Source organism: Nothobranchius furzeri, chromosome 13 (assembly GCF_043380555.1).
Source record: "Nothobranchius furzeri strain GRZ-AD chromosome 13, NfurGRZ-RIMD1, whole genome shotgun sequence".
NCBI lineage: Eukaryota > Metazoa > Chordata > Actinopteri > Cyprinodontiformes > Nothobranchiidae > Nothobranchius > Nothobranchius furzeri.
In genome coordinates, this window is record NC_091753.1 from 50,783,816 (window position 1) to 50,795,949 (window position 12,134).

At 39.5% G+C, this 12,134-nt stretch overlaps 2 protein-coding genes across 2 annotated transcripts; both read left to right on the forward strand.

The window, feature by feature from the left end:
- The first annotated feature begins 241 nt into the window (after window positions 1-241).
- On the forward strand, window positions 242-4,552 carry LOC107380591 (extracellular calcium-sensing receptor). The gene is made up of 8 exons (XM_054742228.2): window positions 242-375; window positions 854-1,148; window positions 1,350-1,639; window positions 2,302-2,597; window positions 2,866-3,071; window positions 3,161-3,382; window positions 3,451-3,574; window positions 3,642-4,552. The coding sequence occupies exons 1-8, from the start codon at window positions 269-271 to the stop codon at window positions 4,550-4,552; spliced, it is 2,451 nt and encodes an 816-aa protein (XP_054598203.2). The 5' UTR covers window positions 242-268.
- Window positions 4,553-8,412: 3,860 nt separating this feature from the next.
- Window positions 8,413-11,729, forward strand: LOC129163756 (extracellular calcium-sensing receptor-like). Its single transcript, XM_054742227.2, has 7 exons — window positions 8,413-8,673; window positions 8,853-9,142; window positions 9,617-9,912; window positions 10,043-10,248; window positions 10,338-10,559; window positions 10,628-10,751; window positions 10,819-11,729. The coding sequence occupies exons 1-7, from the start codon at window positions 8,413-8,415 to the stop codon at window positions 11,727-11,729; spliced, it is 2,310 nt and encodes a 769-aa protein (XP_054598202.1).
- Window positions 11,730-12,134: the final 405 nt, after the last annotated feature.

A 12,134-nucleotide genomic window follows, 5' to 3' on the forward strand; every position in this document is an offset into this window, starting at 1 on the left:
CAACCACCTGATGCATAACTAACATTTATAAACCCCTAGAAAGACACATGCACCTGCATACCATTGAGGAATGGAGATCAGATCTGTTTTCTTGGCTCTGAGATTATTGGTTAATTTGTTGGAGCTGATCTCAGTTGTTGTGTTTAGTGGTTCTCTGGATGGTCTCAAGCAAAAGATTGAGTCTACAGAGGCTCTGACTGGATTTAATGATGAGGCTTTTTCAATGAAATGCTTATTGCAGGGTACTCCTCGTTCACCTGTATTCTCAATGGATGGGGACTTTGTTATTGGAGGTGTTTTTCTCCTTCACTTCAAAATGCAAACAGATATTTACAACTATACAATAAAGCCTGATGCTCCGAGATGCACAGGAAGGTCAGTAAGAAGCAGGCGTGGTTTATAGGAGATCCGATATACAGCTGAAAGAAAATAAGATGAACTTCTGTGTGTAGAAAAATGAGGTATATGTGTATTTTTAAATAATATTAAATATGTGTACTTTATAACACCCTTATATTGATTTAATGACAATAAGCTAAAATGTAATTGAGCGATTTTATTAATGGAAGAGTTTATAAGCTCAATTTAACTTGATGTTTAACACAACTTAATGACATTAAACTACAATTGATTTTAATTTAAGGCGTGGACTTTATCGTTGAGCAACATTTTTGACTTCACATGTTAACAACAGATTTATTGAATCTAGTGTACGTCCAGTTGTGCAACAAATTATTTTGTTTTATTTGATGAGCTTTAATGCATGTTAATTGTTTTAGGATGTGTTTTCCTGTCTCTTCCTTCTCTTTCTCTGCGCAGCTTAAATGACAACTCTAACCTGATTTTTATGCAGCCTTGATGCACGGAACCTCCAGTATTCCCGTGCAATGATCTTTGCTATTGAGGAGCTAAACAACAGCACTGAGTTGCTACCAGGCATCAAACTAGGATATGAGATCCACGATACTTGTGCGTCAGTGCTTGTAGCTGTCCATGCAGCCTTTAAACTGTTAAATGGTCAGGGGTCTCAGTTTTACAACCATGATAATTGTTCGACATCTGGTATGGTGATGGCTGTTGTTGGTGATGCTATGTCCACAACATCCATCAGCCTGTCACGTGTCATTGGATCTTTCAATGTTCCTCTGGTAAGACTTTACTAAAATGTGTTTTACTGATAATGGTGTGTGTGTGTGTGTGTGTGTGTGTGTGTGTGTGTGTGTGTGTGTATTTGAGTGAAATGTTTTGTGATTGGCAAAATAAAAGAATATTTTGCAAAGAAAGTAAACAAAAACTGCAGATAATATGCAGAATTCATGCTGCACCCACACTTTATTTTCTTATTTTAGGTCAGTTACTACGCCACGTGTGCCTGTCTGTCAGACAAGCAGCAGTTCCCAACTTTTTTCAGAACAATTCCCAGTGACCAGTTCCAGGCTGACGCACTGGCCAAGCTGGTGAAACACTTTGGCTGGACTTGGATAGGAGCTGTCCGCTCAGACTCAGATTATGGAAATTATGGGATGGCGTCTTTTCTTGCTGCAGTGCAAAGAGAGGGAATCTGTGTGGAATATTCTGTATCCTTACTTCGAACCGACCCGCCTAGCAAGATCCAGAGGGTTGCTGATGTCATCCGCAGGTACATCGTTGATTCAATTTCTTTGATTAAATTTTTGATGCGGATCCATTTTTTCTTGTTTATATATATATATATATATATATATATATATATATATATATATATCTGAAAGACAAGCGATTTTGTCATTTTTAATACTTTTTACTGAGCATTTACAGCATAGCGACACAACATTAACCCTTTGATGCATGAATTATGAAATCTTCAACCATGATTTTTTAAACAGTTTTTTTCATTGGTCTTTGGGTGTGAATGAAACAAATTTCAACAAATATTATTTGTAAAATGTTATAATTTACAAATAATTTATTACATGTCCACCTCAGTGGACGGCGTGCATTCTGAACATGAAATATGTCGGCTTGGCTTACTGAAGTCCAAATGGAGGGGCTCAAATGCAATAAAGTCTTCAACAGCTGTGCTTAATAGCAAAAACAAATAAATAACAATTTTGAGTACCTGTCCACTGTAGTGACCATTATGCATCAAAGGGTTAAAAAAAGAACAGAGCTTATGTTCATTTTATTAAATCGACTGGTTCTATAAGTTTAATTTTGTTGCTTCAAGATTAATTTTGTTATAAAGAGGAGCAGCTAGTATCGATTGACTTGAATTAAAATACTTTGAAATGTTTTAACTGATTCACTGTAATGTCTCTGCAGGTCAACAGCAATGGTTGTCTTGGCTTTCACAACTTCAGGTGACTTGAGGGTTCTGCTAGAGGAGTTGACTCGGGAACCTTCACCACCTCGACAGTGGATAGGCAGTGAGGGCTGGATAACTGACCCTTACTTGATGACCTACAGTTTCTTTGCAGGAGCCATTGGAGTTGCATTTCAAAACTCTGTCATCCCAGGTCTAAGAGAGTTACTGCTGGATCTTTCTCCTGCCGATGTAGCTGCCTCTTCAGTGCTTACTGAATTCTGGGAAAATGCATTTAACTGCACTCTGACCAAAAGTAAGACTTATTTGTAAAAATAAAAAATACATGCTTTTTTTGTGATCATACACATTTGTGTAATCAGATGAAAAAAGAAGAAAGAAAAACATGAAAATCTGCTTTTTTAAACATTTAATTCCTCATGTTGCATTCTCATTCAATCACTATAATGATGATCTGCCCGTCTCAAAATGTAAAACCTTATTTTTGAAAAAACAAGATGAGGGCAATACTGTCATAATTATCAGAATAATTAATTCATGTGCTTTTAAATTTTTGTTAGTAGATGATAATCCACAAAAGAGAAACTGCGATGGAACTGAAGACATAAAAAATCTCAAGAACCCGTACACTGATACATCTCAGTTAAGAAACACGAACATGGTGTACAAGGCTGTTTATGCTATAGCTCATGCTATTCACAATGCTGTGTGTCAGGAAACAAACGTTTCCACTCAGTGTGAAAAAGACAAAAAAGTGGAGTCAAAACAGGTCAGCTCTGATAAAAAGGAACCAGAACTATTACTGTAGTATTAATGAAACATTCCACTCCATTTCCCTGTTTCTCTTTTATTTCACAGATTTTAAATGAGCTTAAGAAAGTCAAGTTTTCCCGCAACGGTTATCCTGTGTCGTTTGATGCTAACGGGGATTCTGTAGCTTTTTATGAGCTGGTCAACTGGCAGAAGAGTGAGAGTGGAGTTATTGAGCTGGTAACAGTAGGGTACTATGATGCATCACTGCCTAAAGAACAGGAGTTGCAATTCAACAAGAAAATAACCTGGATGCATGGTGGCACACAAGTAAGGAGCAAAAATATAGTTATGCATGTGTTACATGAACTCATGAATACAATTAATTAATTTAACAGGTCCCAGTTTCAGTGTGTTCTGAGAGTTGTCCTCCAGGAAGTCGTAAAGTCCTGCAGAAAGGAAAACCCATCTGCTGCTATGATTGTATAACATGTCCTGAAGGAGAGATTAGTAACACAACAGGTAAAGTAAAATGGTTAATTTTATCAAAAGTATTAAATATACCGTTGCTAACAGATATTTCTTGCAGATTCTCCAGACTGTTCCCCGTGTCCCAGTGAATTGTGGCCTAATGCACAAAGAGACGCTTGTTTCCCCAAACCTGTGGAGTTTCTTTCCTATGATGAAGTCCTGGCAATCATCCTGGCTGCATTCTCTGTTAGTGGGGCCTGTCTGGCCATCATAACAGCAGCTATTTTCTTTCATCACAGAACAACTCCAATTGTCAGAGCCAACAACTCTGAGCTGAGCTTCCTGCTGCTCTTCTCTCTGACTCTGTGTTTCTTATGTTCATTAACTTTCATCGGAGCTCCCTCTGATTGGTCCTGCATGCTGCGACACACAGCGTTTGGTGTCATCTTTGTTCTCTGTATCTCCTGTGTTCTTGGCAAAACTGTAGTGGTTTTAATGGCCTTTAAAGCTACACTTCCAGGTAGTAATGTCATGAAATGGTTTGGGCCTCCACAACAAAGAATGACTGTGGTCTGTTTTACATTTGTTCAAGTACTGATATGTACTGTGTGGTTGTTACTCAGCCCTCCCTACCCAATGAAGAATCTGAGCACATACAAGGAGAAGATCATCCTGGAATGTGCATTAGGTTCTGCTGTTGGGTTCTGGGCTGTGCTCGGGTACATTGGCCTGCTGGCTGTTTTCTGCTTTGTGTTAGCTGTTCTAGCTCGGAAACTACCTGATAATTTTAATGAAGCCAAGCTGATAACCTTCAGCATGCTGATATTCTGTGCAGTGTGGCTCACCTTCATCCCAGCATATGTCAGCTCTCCTGGAAAATTTACTGTAGCTGTGGAGATATTTGCTATTCTGGCCTCCAGTTTTGGACTGATTCTGTGTATATTTGCTCCAAAGTGTCTCATCATCTTATTTCAGCCTGAGAAGAACTGCAAAAAATCTTTATTGGACAAAACTAAATGCAAAGAATAAAAGGTTTTAAATCATCTGGGGAGATGAATATGACTGCAACTAAAATAAACTTGACACTACTAACTTTTGATGCCATGTTTCAGAAACTCGTCCACTGTTTAAACATTCATTGAGAGATTTGGTCTTCATGCTGTACAAGTTCAACTTTTTTATGCCGTCATATTATTGAGAAAGAGAGCTCCTATTAGTATCTCCCAAAATTCTGTCCACCACCTGATGGATGCAGATACCTTTGAATTTACTGTGGGAATAAAAAATAAATAAATAAATAAATAAAAATGTTAAATATGTTTTCCCTCATTTGTCTAAAAACTAGGGATGAGCAAGTACACCACTATCTGTATCTGTTCAACCAACTAAATTATCTGTATCAGTACTCGGAATGGGCGTGGCATAACCCGGAAGTGGGCGTAGTTTAACCGGAAGTGGGTGTGGTTTACATCAATATATTATTTTAAGTCTGAAATTGATATCGAATGATCGGAAGTTGATATGTGTATTGTTCATTTGAAAACTATTTACAGAGCAGCCTCAGAATTGAGATTAAATATTTTTGATCACAATAGTAAAGGAACTATTACAGAACAAGTGTTTCAATAAAATTAGAACATTAATATTTAAGTGCATGGATTAATGCATCTGAACTCATGCAGTAGGAACTAAGAAATGTGAAAAGCTAGGACCAGACACAACTTTATGTATATTTTTTATTTTAATTTGATTAAACAGATTTTTTTTCTTAACGTTCTTGGCATTTTGCCACACAAAGTTAAACAAAACAATGTTGATTTAGGTGTGTGTGTCTGAGAGAGATAGAGAGGGTGAGAGGGAGAGAGATGGAGTAAAAAAAATAAAAAACCCGACCGGAGTGGAGGTAGTGAGTGACTGATGCAGCACGTCGGCTCTGTCTTGTCAAATGCACCATGTAAGTTACGAAAAAAGTTACTTTAAATATTCAACCGAAAAAGAGGCGAGCTGAAGAAAACCTAGGGAAAACTGAAGAAACGTGAGCAACAGTGAAGCAATCAAAGCGAGATCCGTTACTGTCTGTGTGTGTGTGGATGAACCGGACGGACAGCGCTCCCGGCCGGCTAGAGAGTTTTGTGTGTAGGGAGGGGCGGGCGCTCTATGTGACTGGCCAATCACAGAGCGTGAAGACAGTCAGTTACCCAATGAGGATTTTCCTTCAGCACGATTACAGATATTTACGAGGTTTACTCGTCTCATGCTCGTATTTGTCAAAAATGCTTTATCCGTACCGGATACTCATCTGAAACGAGTATCCAGCTCATCCCTAGTAAAAACCTCAGCTAAATAAGTTTCAGACCAAAGGCAACCACTGGACCATCTAGTTGTCGATCTCGTTGAACTGCTGCACTTCTGTTCTTCCCTGGGTCCTCCACTCATTACACACTCACACATTTGATAACAGAACACCACTGGTGTGTGAGTGTCTTTGCTCAATAATATCAGAGAAGGAGAAATAGTCGGCTGCTACCACTTCAACTTTAGGAAAAACCACCAGAGTCTCCACCCAAAAAAACATTTGAAGTCAAGACGTTTGGACCTAGAAAATGGCGACTAGTATTCAGTGCTCTCTCGTTCCTTCTGGTAACACAGGTTTTGGGTTCTGAGAGAAGCGGATCAGGAAAGATGCCAGAGTGAAGGGGTGAATGTTTCATGATTTACTACAGAAGCTTTAACAATTTACCTGGGTCAAAAATTTGAATATAGAAGCTGTCTGAGTGACATGTTCTCAAATCTAGCGGTATAACGCCCGCATCACTGCAGACACAGCACCAATCCACCTATCAATCTCCCGATCCATGTTTCCCCCATTCGTGTACATGAGCCCGAGATACACCCCCCACCTGGGGCAGGACCTTAACCCTGACCTGGAAGAATGCATTCTACCATTTCACGACTCAAGACCATGGACTTGGATTTGGAGAACCAGATTCTCATCCCAGCTGTGCCACGTTTGGCTGCGAACCGCTCCAGCGAAAGGTAGAGTTCACGGTCCAGAATAGGACCATAAGAATAAAACTAGTGTGTGCGAGTTAAATAAATATTGTTTCTGATGCTCAGGGAGGATTTTAAAACACAAAAGTTAGACACAAATAGACGCAGAGGAAATCTTGTCCAAATAACATCAAAGGCGTAACTAAAGATAGCAGATGAAGGTTGTCTTGTCTTCCGGAACTGCGCTGCTCTGGGTGGCTGCATGTTGGAGTAGCTCTGTTGACTATATGTAAGTTTAGCCTTTTTGGGATATTTTTTCTTCTAGTTTCTCAAGAAAAACTGTTGTTGTTTTTTTTTATTGTTTTTTATTTTTTTTGGACACTTTACTTTTCTGTTTCTGGTGCTGTGAAGCTTAGAGGATTTTACTGCAATTTTTTCACTTTTTTCACTTTTTGAGCATTTGTTATGATGCGTAACCATGGTAACAAGCTGATTTGCAATCGGGAGCAGCTGATTAACATTGGGAAGGTTGAAATAATACCTCAACTGAAGCCACAAATCCCAAATGAGTTAAAACGCTAAAATGCAAGAAGCGTGGGCACAGAGCGGGAGCAAAACGGAGACAGAGAAAGCGGAAATTCAAACCATCTCTTCCATCGATCATAATGGGCAATGATAAATCAGGTGCTGGTCAGCATCAGAAGCAGGGACCTGAAAAGGCTCAGCAGCCTAATAAAAAAGGCTGGTTCTGTTCTGGGGACGACTGTGGAACCACTGGAGGAGATAATGTAAAGAAGGATTCTCCAGAGAATCAAGAAAATTATGGACAACCCTGAGCGTTCTCTTCACAAGACTGTTCGACAACGGAAGAGTGTCTTCAGTCAGAGGCTTCTTCAGTTTTGCTGCAACACTGACCGCTACTGGAGATCCTTCCTGCCAACAGCCATTGTAATATACAACAACTCTTTGACGACTCGATTATTACTATTGTTCTGAGCTACTACAGCAATCAATTTCCCTCTGGGATTAATAAAATATTACTGAATTGAATTGTTTGTGTGGAACAATCCCTTGATACTCAGTGGAAGTTCAGAAAGTAATAAAAACCACTTGCACCTGCTAAAAATACACATGAGGAATGGAGATCAGGTCTGTATTCATTGGTGTGCAATTAGTACTGGGTTTGTTTGAAGTGATGGTGGATCCTCTGGATAGTCTGAAACGAGTGGTCGAGCCTTTAGATGCTCTCACTGGTGATGGTGTTCCCACAGAGGCTTCATCTATAACATGCAATCTGCAGGGTGCCCCGCGTTTACCTGTGTTCTCACTGGATGGGGACCTTGTTTTAGGAGGTTCTCTTCTCCTTCACAACAATGTGAAAACAAAGGTTTATAACTACAGCACCAAGCCGGAGCCTCCAAGTTGCACAGGCAGGTTAGTAAGACTGGGGCTGGCTAAATGGGTTCTTAAATGACGGGAAATGGCTTTGTTTGAAAGTTGGCTGTGATCTTATGGAAATATGATAAAGATTATGATTATTTTTTGAAAAGACTGAACAAGTTGGAAATTCATCTGAAATCTTTATCACCAAGAAAAAACAAAGTTACTTGAGTGGTTTTAATTATAAAAAAGCAGAAGCATTTTTTTTCTTTGTTTTTTATTCAATACAATTAAATTCTGTACAAACACAGCTGAGGCTCTCATTTAGGGTGAGTAAATTTTTTTTTATTCAAATGAACTCATCAAGTGTCCAATAACCTTTAGTGTTTGTATATGAGCTACATAGTATGTTGGTTAATTTAAAATTGTTATTATTCTTTGTAGTAATCCAACTGTCAAATATGTTGTGATTTATCCTGTGCAGTCTCAGTGCCGAGGACCTGCGTTATTCTCGAGCAATGATCTTTGCTATCGAGGAGATCAACAACAGCACAGAGCTGCTTCCAGGCATCAAACTTGGATATCAGATCCATGATACTTGTGCGTCAGTGCTTGTAGCAGCTCATGCGGCCTTTCAGCTAATAAATGGGCAGGATCCTGTGTTTCACAAAGGCAGCAACTGTTCTCGATCTGGTTTGGTGATGGGTGTTGTTGGAGACTCTTCATCTTCAGCATCCATCAGTATATCACGCATCATCGGGTCCTTCAATGTGCCTCTGGTAAGCAGTCTGCATTTACGGAGAGGTGAAGTCTCTACGTGTGTGTTCACAACATTTTTCGCCTTTTAACTCATTACAAATGTAATAGTTTGAATTTGATACAAAGAAGAAAAAAAGATGCTGATATTACATAGAATTCAAATTAATTTTAGGAAACCAATGTAATTTTCTTATTTTAGGTCAGCTTCTTTGCCACATGTGCCTGTCTGTCAGACAAGCAGCAGTTCCCAACGTTTTTCCGAACAATTCCCAGTGACCAGTTCCAGGCTGATGCACTGGCCAAGCTGGTGAAACACTTTGGCTGGACTTGGATAGGAGCTGTCCGCTCTGACTCAGATTATGGAAATTATGGGATGGCGTCTTTTCTTGCAGCAGCTCAAAGAGAGGGAATCTGTGTGGAATATTCTGTATCCTTACTCCGAACCGACCCGCTCAGCAGGATCCAGAGAGTAGCTGATGTCATTCGCAGGTTTCTACGATTTTCACTGTGTGTTAGTTTTGAAGTGAATCCACTGCACTGACATTATAAGGACAATTATAGTAGATTTTTTTTATCTGAAATAATAAAGTGTTTGTATTCATATACAGTACTCGGGAAACTAGAAGAACTGATACTCATATGTGAATGTGATTGTTTATGGGTTGCGCTTTGAAATTATATTATTATACAGCAATACCCAAAAAATTATCTCTTTTTTTCATAAAAAGGGGAATACTCAAATCAACACCACGTTTCTACAGTGCTTTTATTATGTTTTTAGACTTTCTAAAGGCATTTAAAGCACAGTTACAGCACTTTTATTAGGATGGTTTTGTATATTTTATTATCATTTGTTACTTTAAGGATGTGAGACTGTTAATAGAAAGTGGTACATTTTGAAAATACATTTCAATAAATTACGTTTGAAAATATGAAAATCACTTTACTAAAACGTCTCTGCAGGTCAACAGCGATGGTTGTTGTGGCATTCACAGCTTCTGGTGACTTGAAGGCTCTGTTAGAGGTGCTGGCCAGGGATCCTCCACCGCCTCGTCAGTGGGTAGGAAGTGAGGGATGGATAACTGACCCGTATCTGATGAGGTACAGTTTCTGTGCAGGAGCCATCGGAGTTGCCATTCAACGATCTGTCATCCCAGGTCTGAGAGACTTCCTGCTGGATCTTTCTCCCACTGAAGTAGCTGCCTCCTCAGTGCTGACTGAGTTCTGGGAAGATGCGTTCAACTGCACACTGCAAAAAAGTCAGAGATTTTGTAAATATTAGTTACACACTTAAAATTGTATTGACATATTCAGCAGTCTCTGAGAAAGAGACTTCTATTTTTATTCTATTAGTGATCCAGTTTTGGACTTTCAACATTTTGTCTTTAGATGCTGCTCCACAAAATAGAGAATGTGATGGAAGTGAAGACTTAAAAATGCTCAAAAGCCCGTACACCGATACATCTCAGTTAAGAATAACCAACATGGTGTACAAGGCTGTGTATGCAATGGCTCATGCCATTCACAATGCAATGTGCCAACCCAACAACTTTACCACAAAGTGTGAGAAAGACATAAAGTTGGAGCTCAAACAGGTCAGCTCACAAAAACACAAACCTACCTCCTGTCGCTTAAATGAGTTGTTTTAGCTTCCTTTTTCCTCTTTGTGACTGTTACTTCTCAGGTTTTACCTCAACTACAGAAAGTCAACTTCTCCAGAAACGGTTATCCTGTGTCTTTTGATGCTAACGGGGATTCTGTAGCTTTTTATGAGCTGGTCAACTGGCAGAAGAGTGAGAGTGGAGTTATTGAGCTGGTAACAGTAGGGTACTATGATGCATCACTGCCTAAAGGACAGGAGTTTCATATCAGCAGGAACATAACCTGGATGGATGGTGGCACACAAGTAAGGAGCAAAAATATAGTTATGCATGTGTTACATGAACTCATGAATACAATTCATTAATTTAACAGGTCCCAGTTTCAGTGTGCTCTGAGAGTTGTCCTCCAGGAAGTCGTAAAGTCCTGCAGAAAGGAAAACCCATCTGCTGCTATGATTGTATACCATGTCCTGAAGGAGAGATTAGTAACACGACAGGTAAAGTAAAATGGTTAATTTTATCAAAAGTATTAAATATACCGTTGCTAACAGATATTTCTTGCAGATTCTCCAGACTGTTTCCCGTGTCCCAGTGAATCGTGGCCTAATGCACAAAGAGACGCTTGTTTCCCCAAACCTGTGGAGTTTCTTTCCTATGATGAAGTCCTGGCAATCATCCTGGCTGCATTCTCTATTAGTGGGACCTGTCTGGCCATCATAACAGCAGCTATTTTCTTTCATCACAGAACAACTCCAATTGTCAGAGCCAACAACTCTGAGCTGAGCTTCCTGCTGCTCTTCTCTCTGACTCTGTGTTTCTTATGTTCATTAACTTTCATCGGAGCTCCCTCTGATTGGTCCTGCATGCTGCGACACACAGCGTTTGGTATCACCTTTGTTCTCTGTATCTCCTGTGTTCTTGGCAAAACTGTAGTGGTTTTAATGGCCTTTAAAGCTACACTTCCAGGTAGTAATGTCATGAAATGGTTTGGGCCTCCACAGCAAAGAATGACTGTAGTGCTATTTACATTCATACAAGTTCTAATCTGTACTCTGTGGCTGTTACTCAGCCCTCCATTCCCAATGAAGAATCTGAGCACATACAAGGAGAAGATCATCCTGGAATGTGCATTAGGTTCTGCTGTTGGGTTCTGGGCTGTGCTCGGGTACATTGGCCTGCTGGCTGTTTTCTGCTTTGTGTTAGCTGTTCTAGCTCGGAAACTACCTGATAATTTTAATGAAGCCAAGCTGATAACCTTCAGCATGCTGATATTCTGTGCAGTGTGGCTCACCTTCATCCCAGCATATGTCAGCTCTCCTGGAAAATTCACTGTAGCTGTGGAGATATTTGCTATTCTGGCCTCCAGTTTTGGACTGATTCTGTGTATATTTGTTCCAAAGTGTTTCATCATCTTATTTCAGCCTGAGAAAAACTGCAAAAAATCTTTATTGGACAAAACTAAATGCAAAAAATAAAAGGTTTTAAATCATCTGGGGAGATGAATATGACTGCAACTAAAATAAACTTGACACTACTAACTTTTGATGCCATGTTTCAGAAACTCGTCCACTGTTTAAACATTCATTGAGAGATTTGGTCTTCATGCTGTAACTACAAGTTCAACTTTTTTGTGCCGTCATATTATTGAGAAAGAGAGCTCCTATTATTATCTCCCAAAATTCTGTCCACCACCTGATGGATGCAGATACCTTTGAATTTACTGTGGGAATAAAAAATAAATAAATAGATAAAAATGTAAAATATGTTTTCTCTCATTTGTCTAAAAACCTCAAGTTTCAGACCAAAGGCAACCACTGGACCATCTAGTTGTCGATCTCGTTGAACTGCTGCACTTCCGTAATTCCCAGGGTCCTCCACTC

Coding starts and splice junctions, on each gene's coding strand:
- LOC129163756 (XM_054742227.2), top strand. CDS start 8,413: ATGATCTTTGCTATCGAGGAGATCAACAACAGCACAGAGCTGCTTCCA. Junction 8,674..8,852: donor GGTCCTTCAATGTGCCTCTG/GTAAGCAGTCTG, acceptor TTCTTATTTTAG/GTCAGCTTCTTTGCCACATG. Junction 10,560..10,627: donor GGATGGATGGTGGCACACAA/GTAAGGAGCAAA, acceptor TTAATTTAACAG/GTCCCAGTTTCAGTGTGCTC.
- LOC107380591 (XM_054742228.2), top strand. CDS start 269: ATGGATGGGGACTTTGTTATTGGAGGTGTTTTTCTCCTTCACTTCAAA. Junction 376..853: donor GCTCCGAGATGCACAGGAAG/GTCAGTAAGAAG, acceptor ATTTTTATGCAG/CCTTGATGCACGGAACCTCC. Junction 1,640..2,301: donor GTTGCTGATGTCATCCGCAG/GTACATCGTTGA, acceptor ATGTCTCTGCAG/GTCAACAGCAATGGTTGTCT.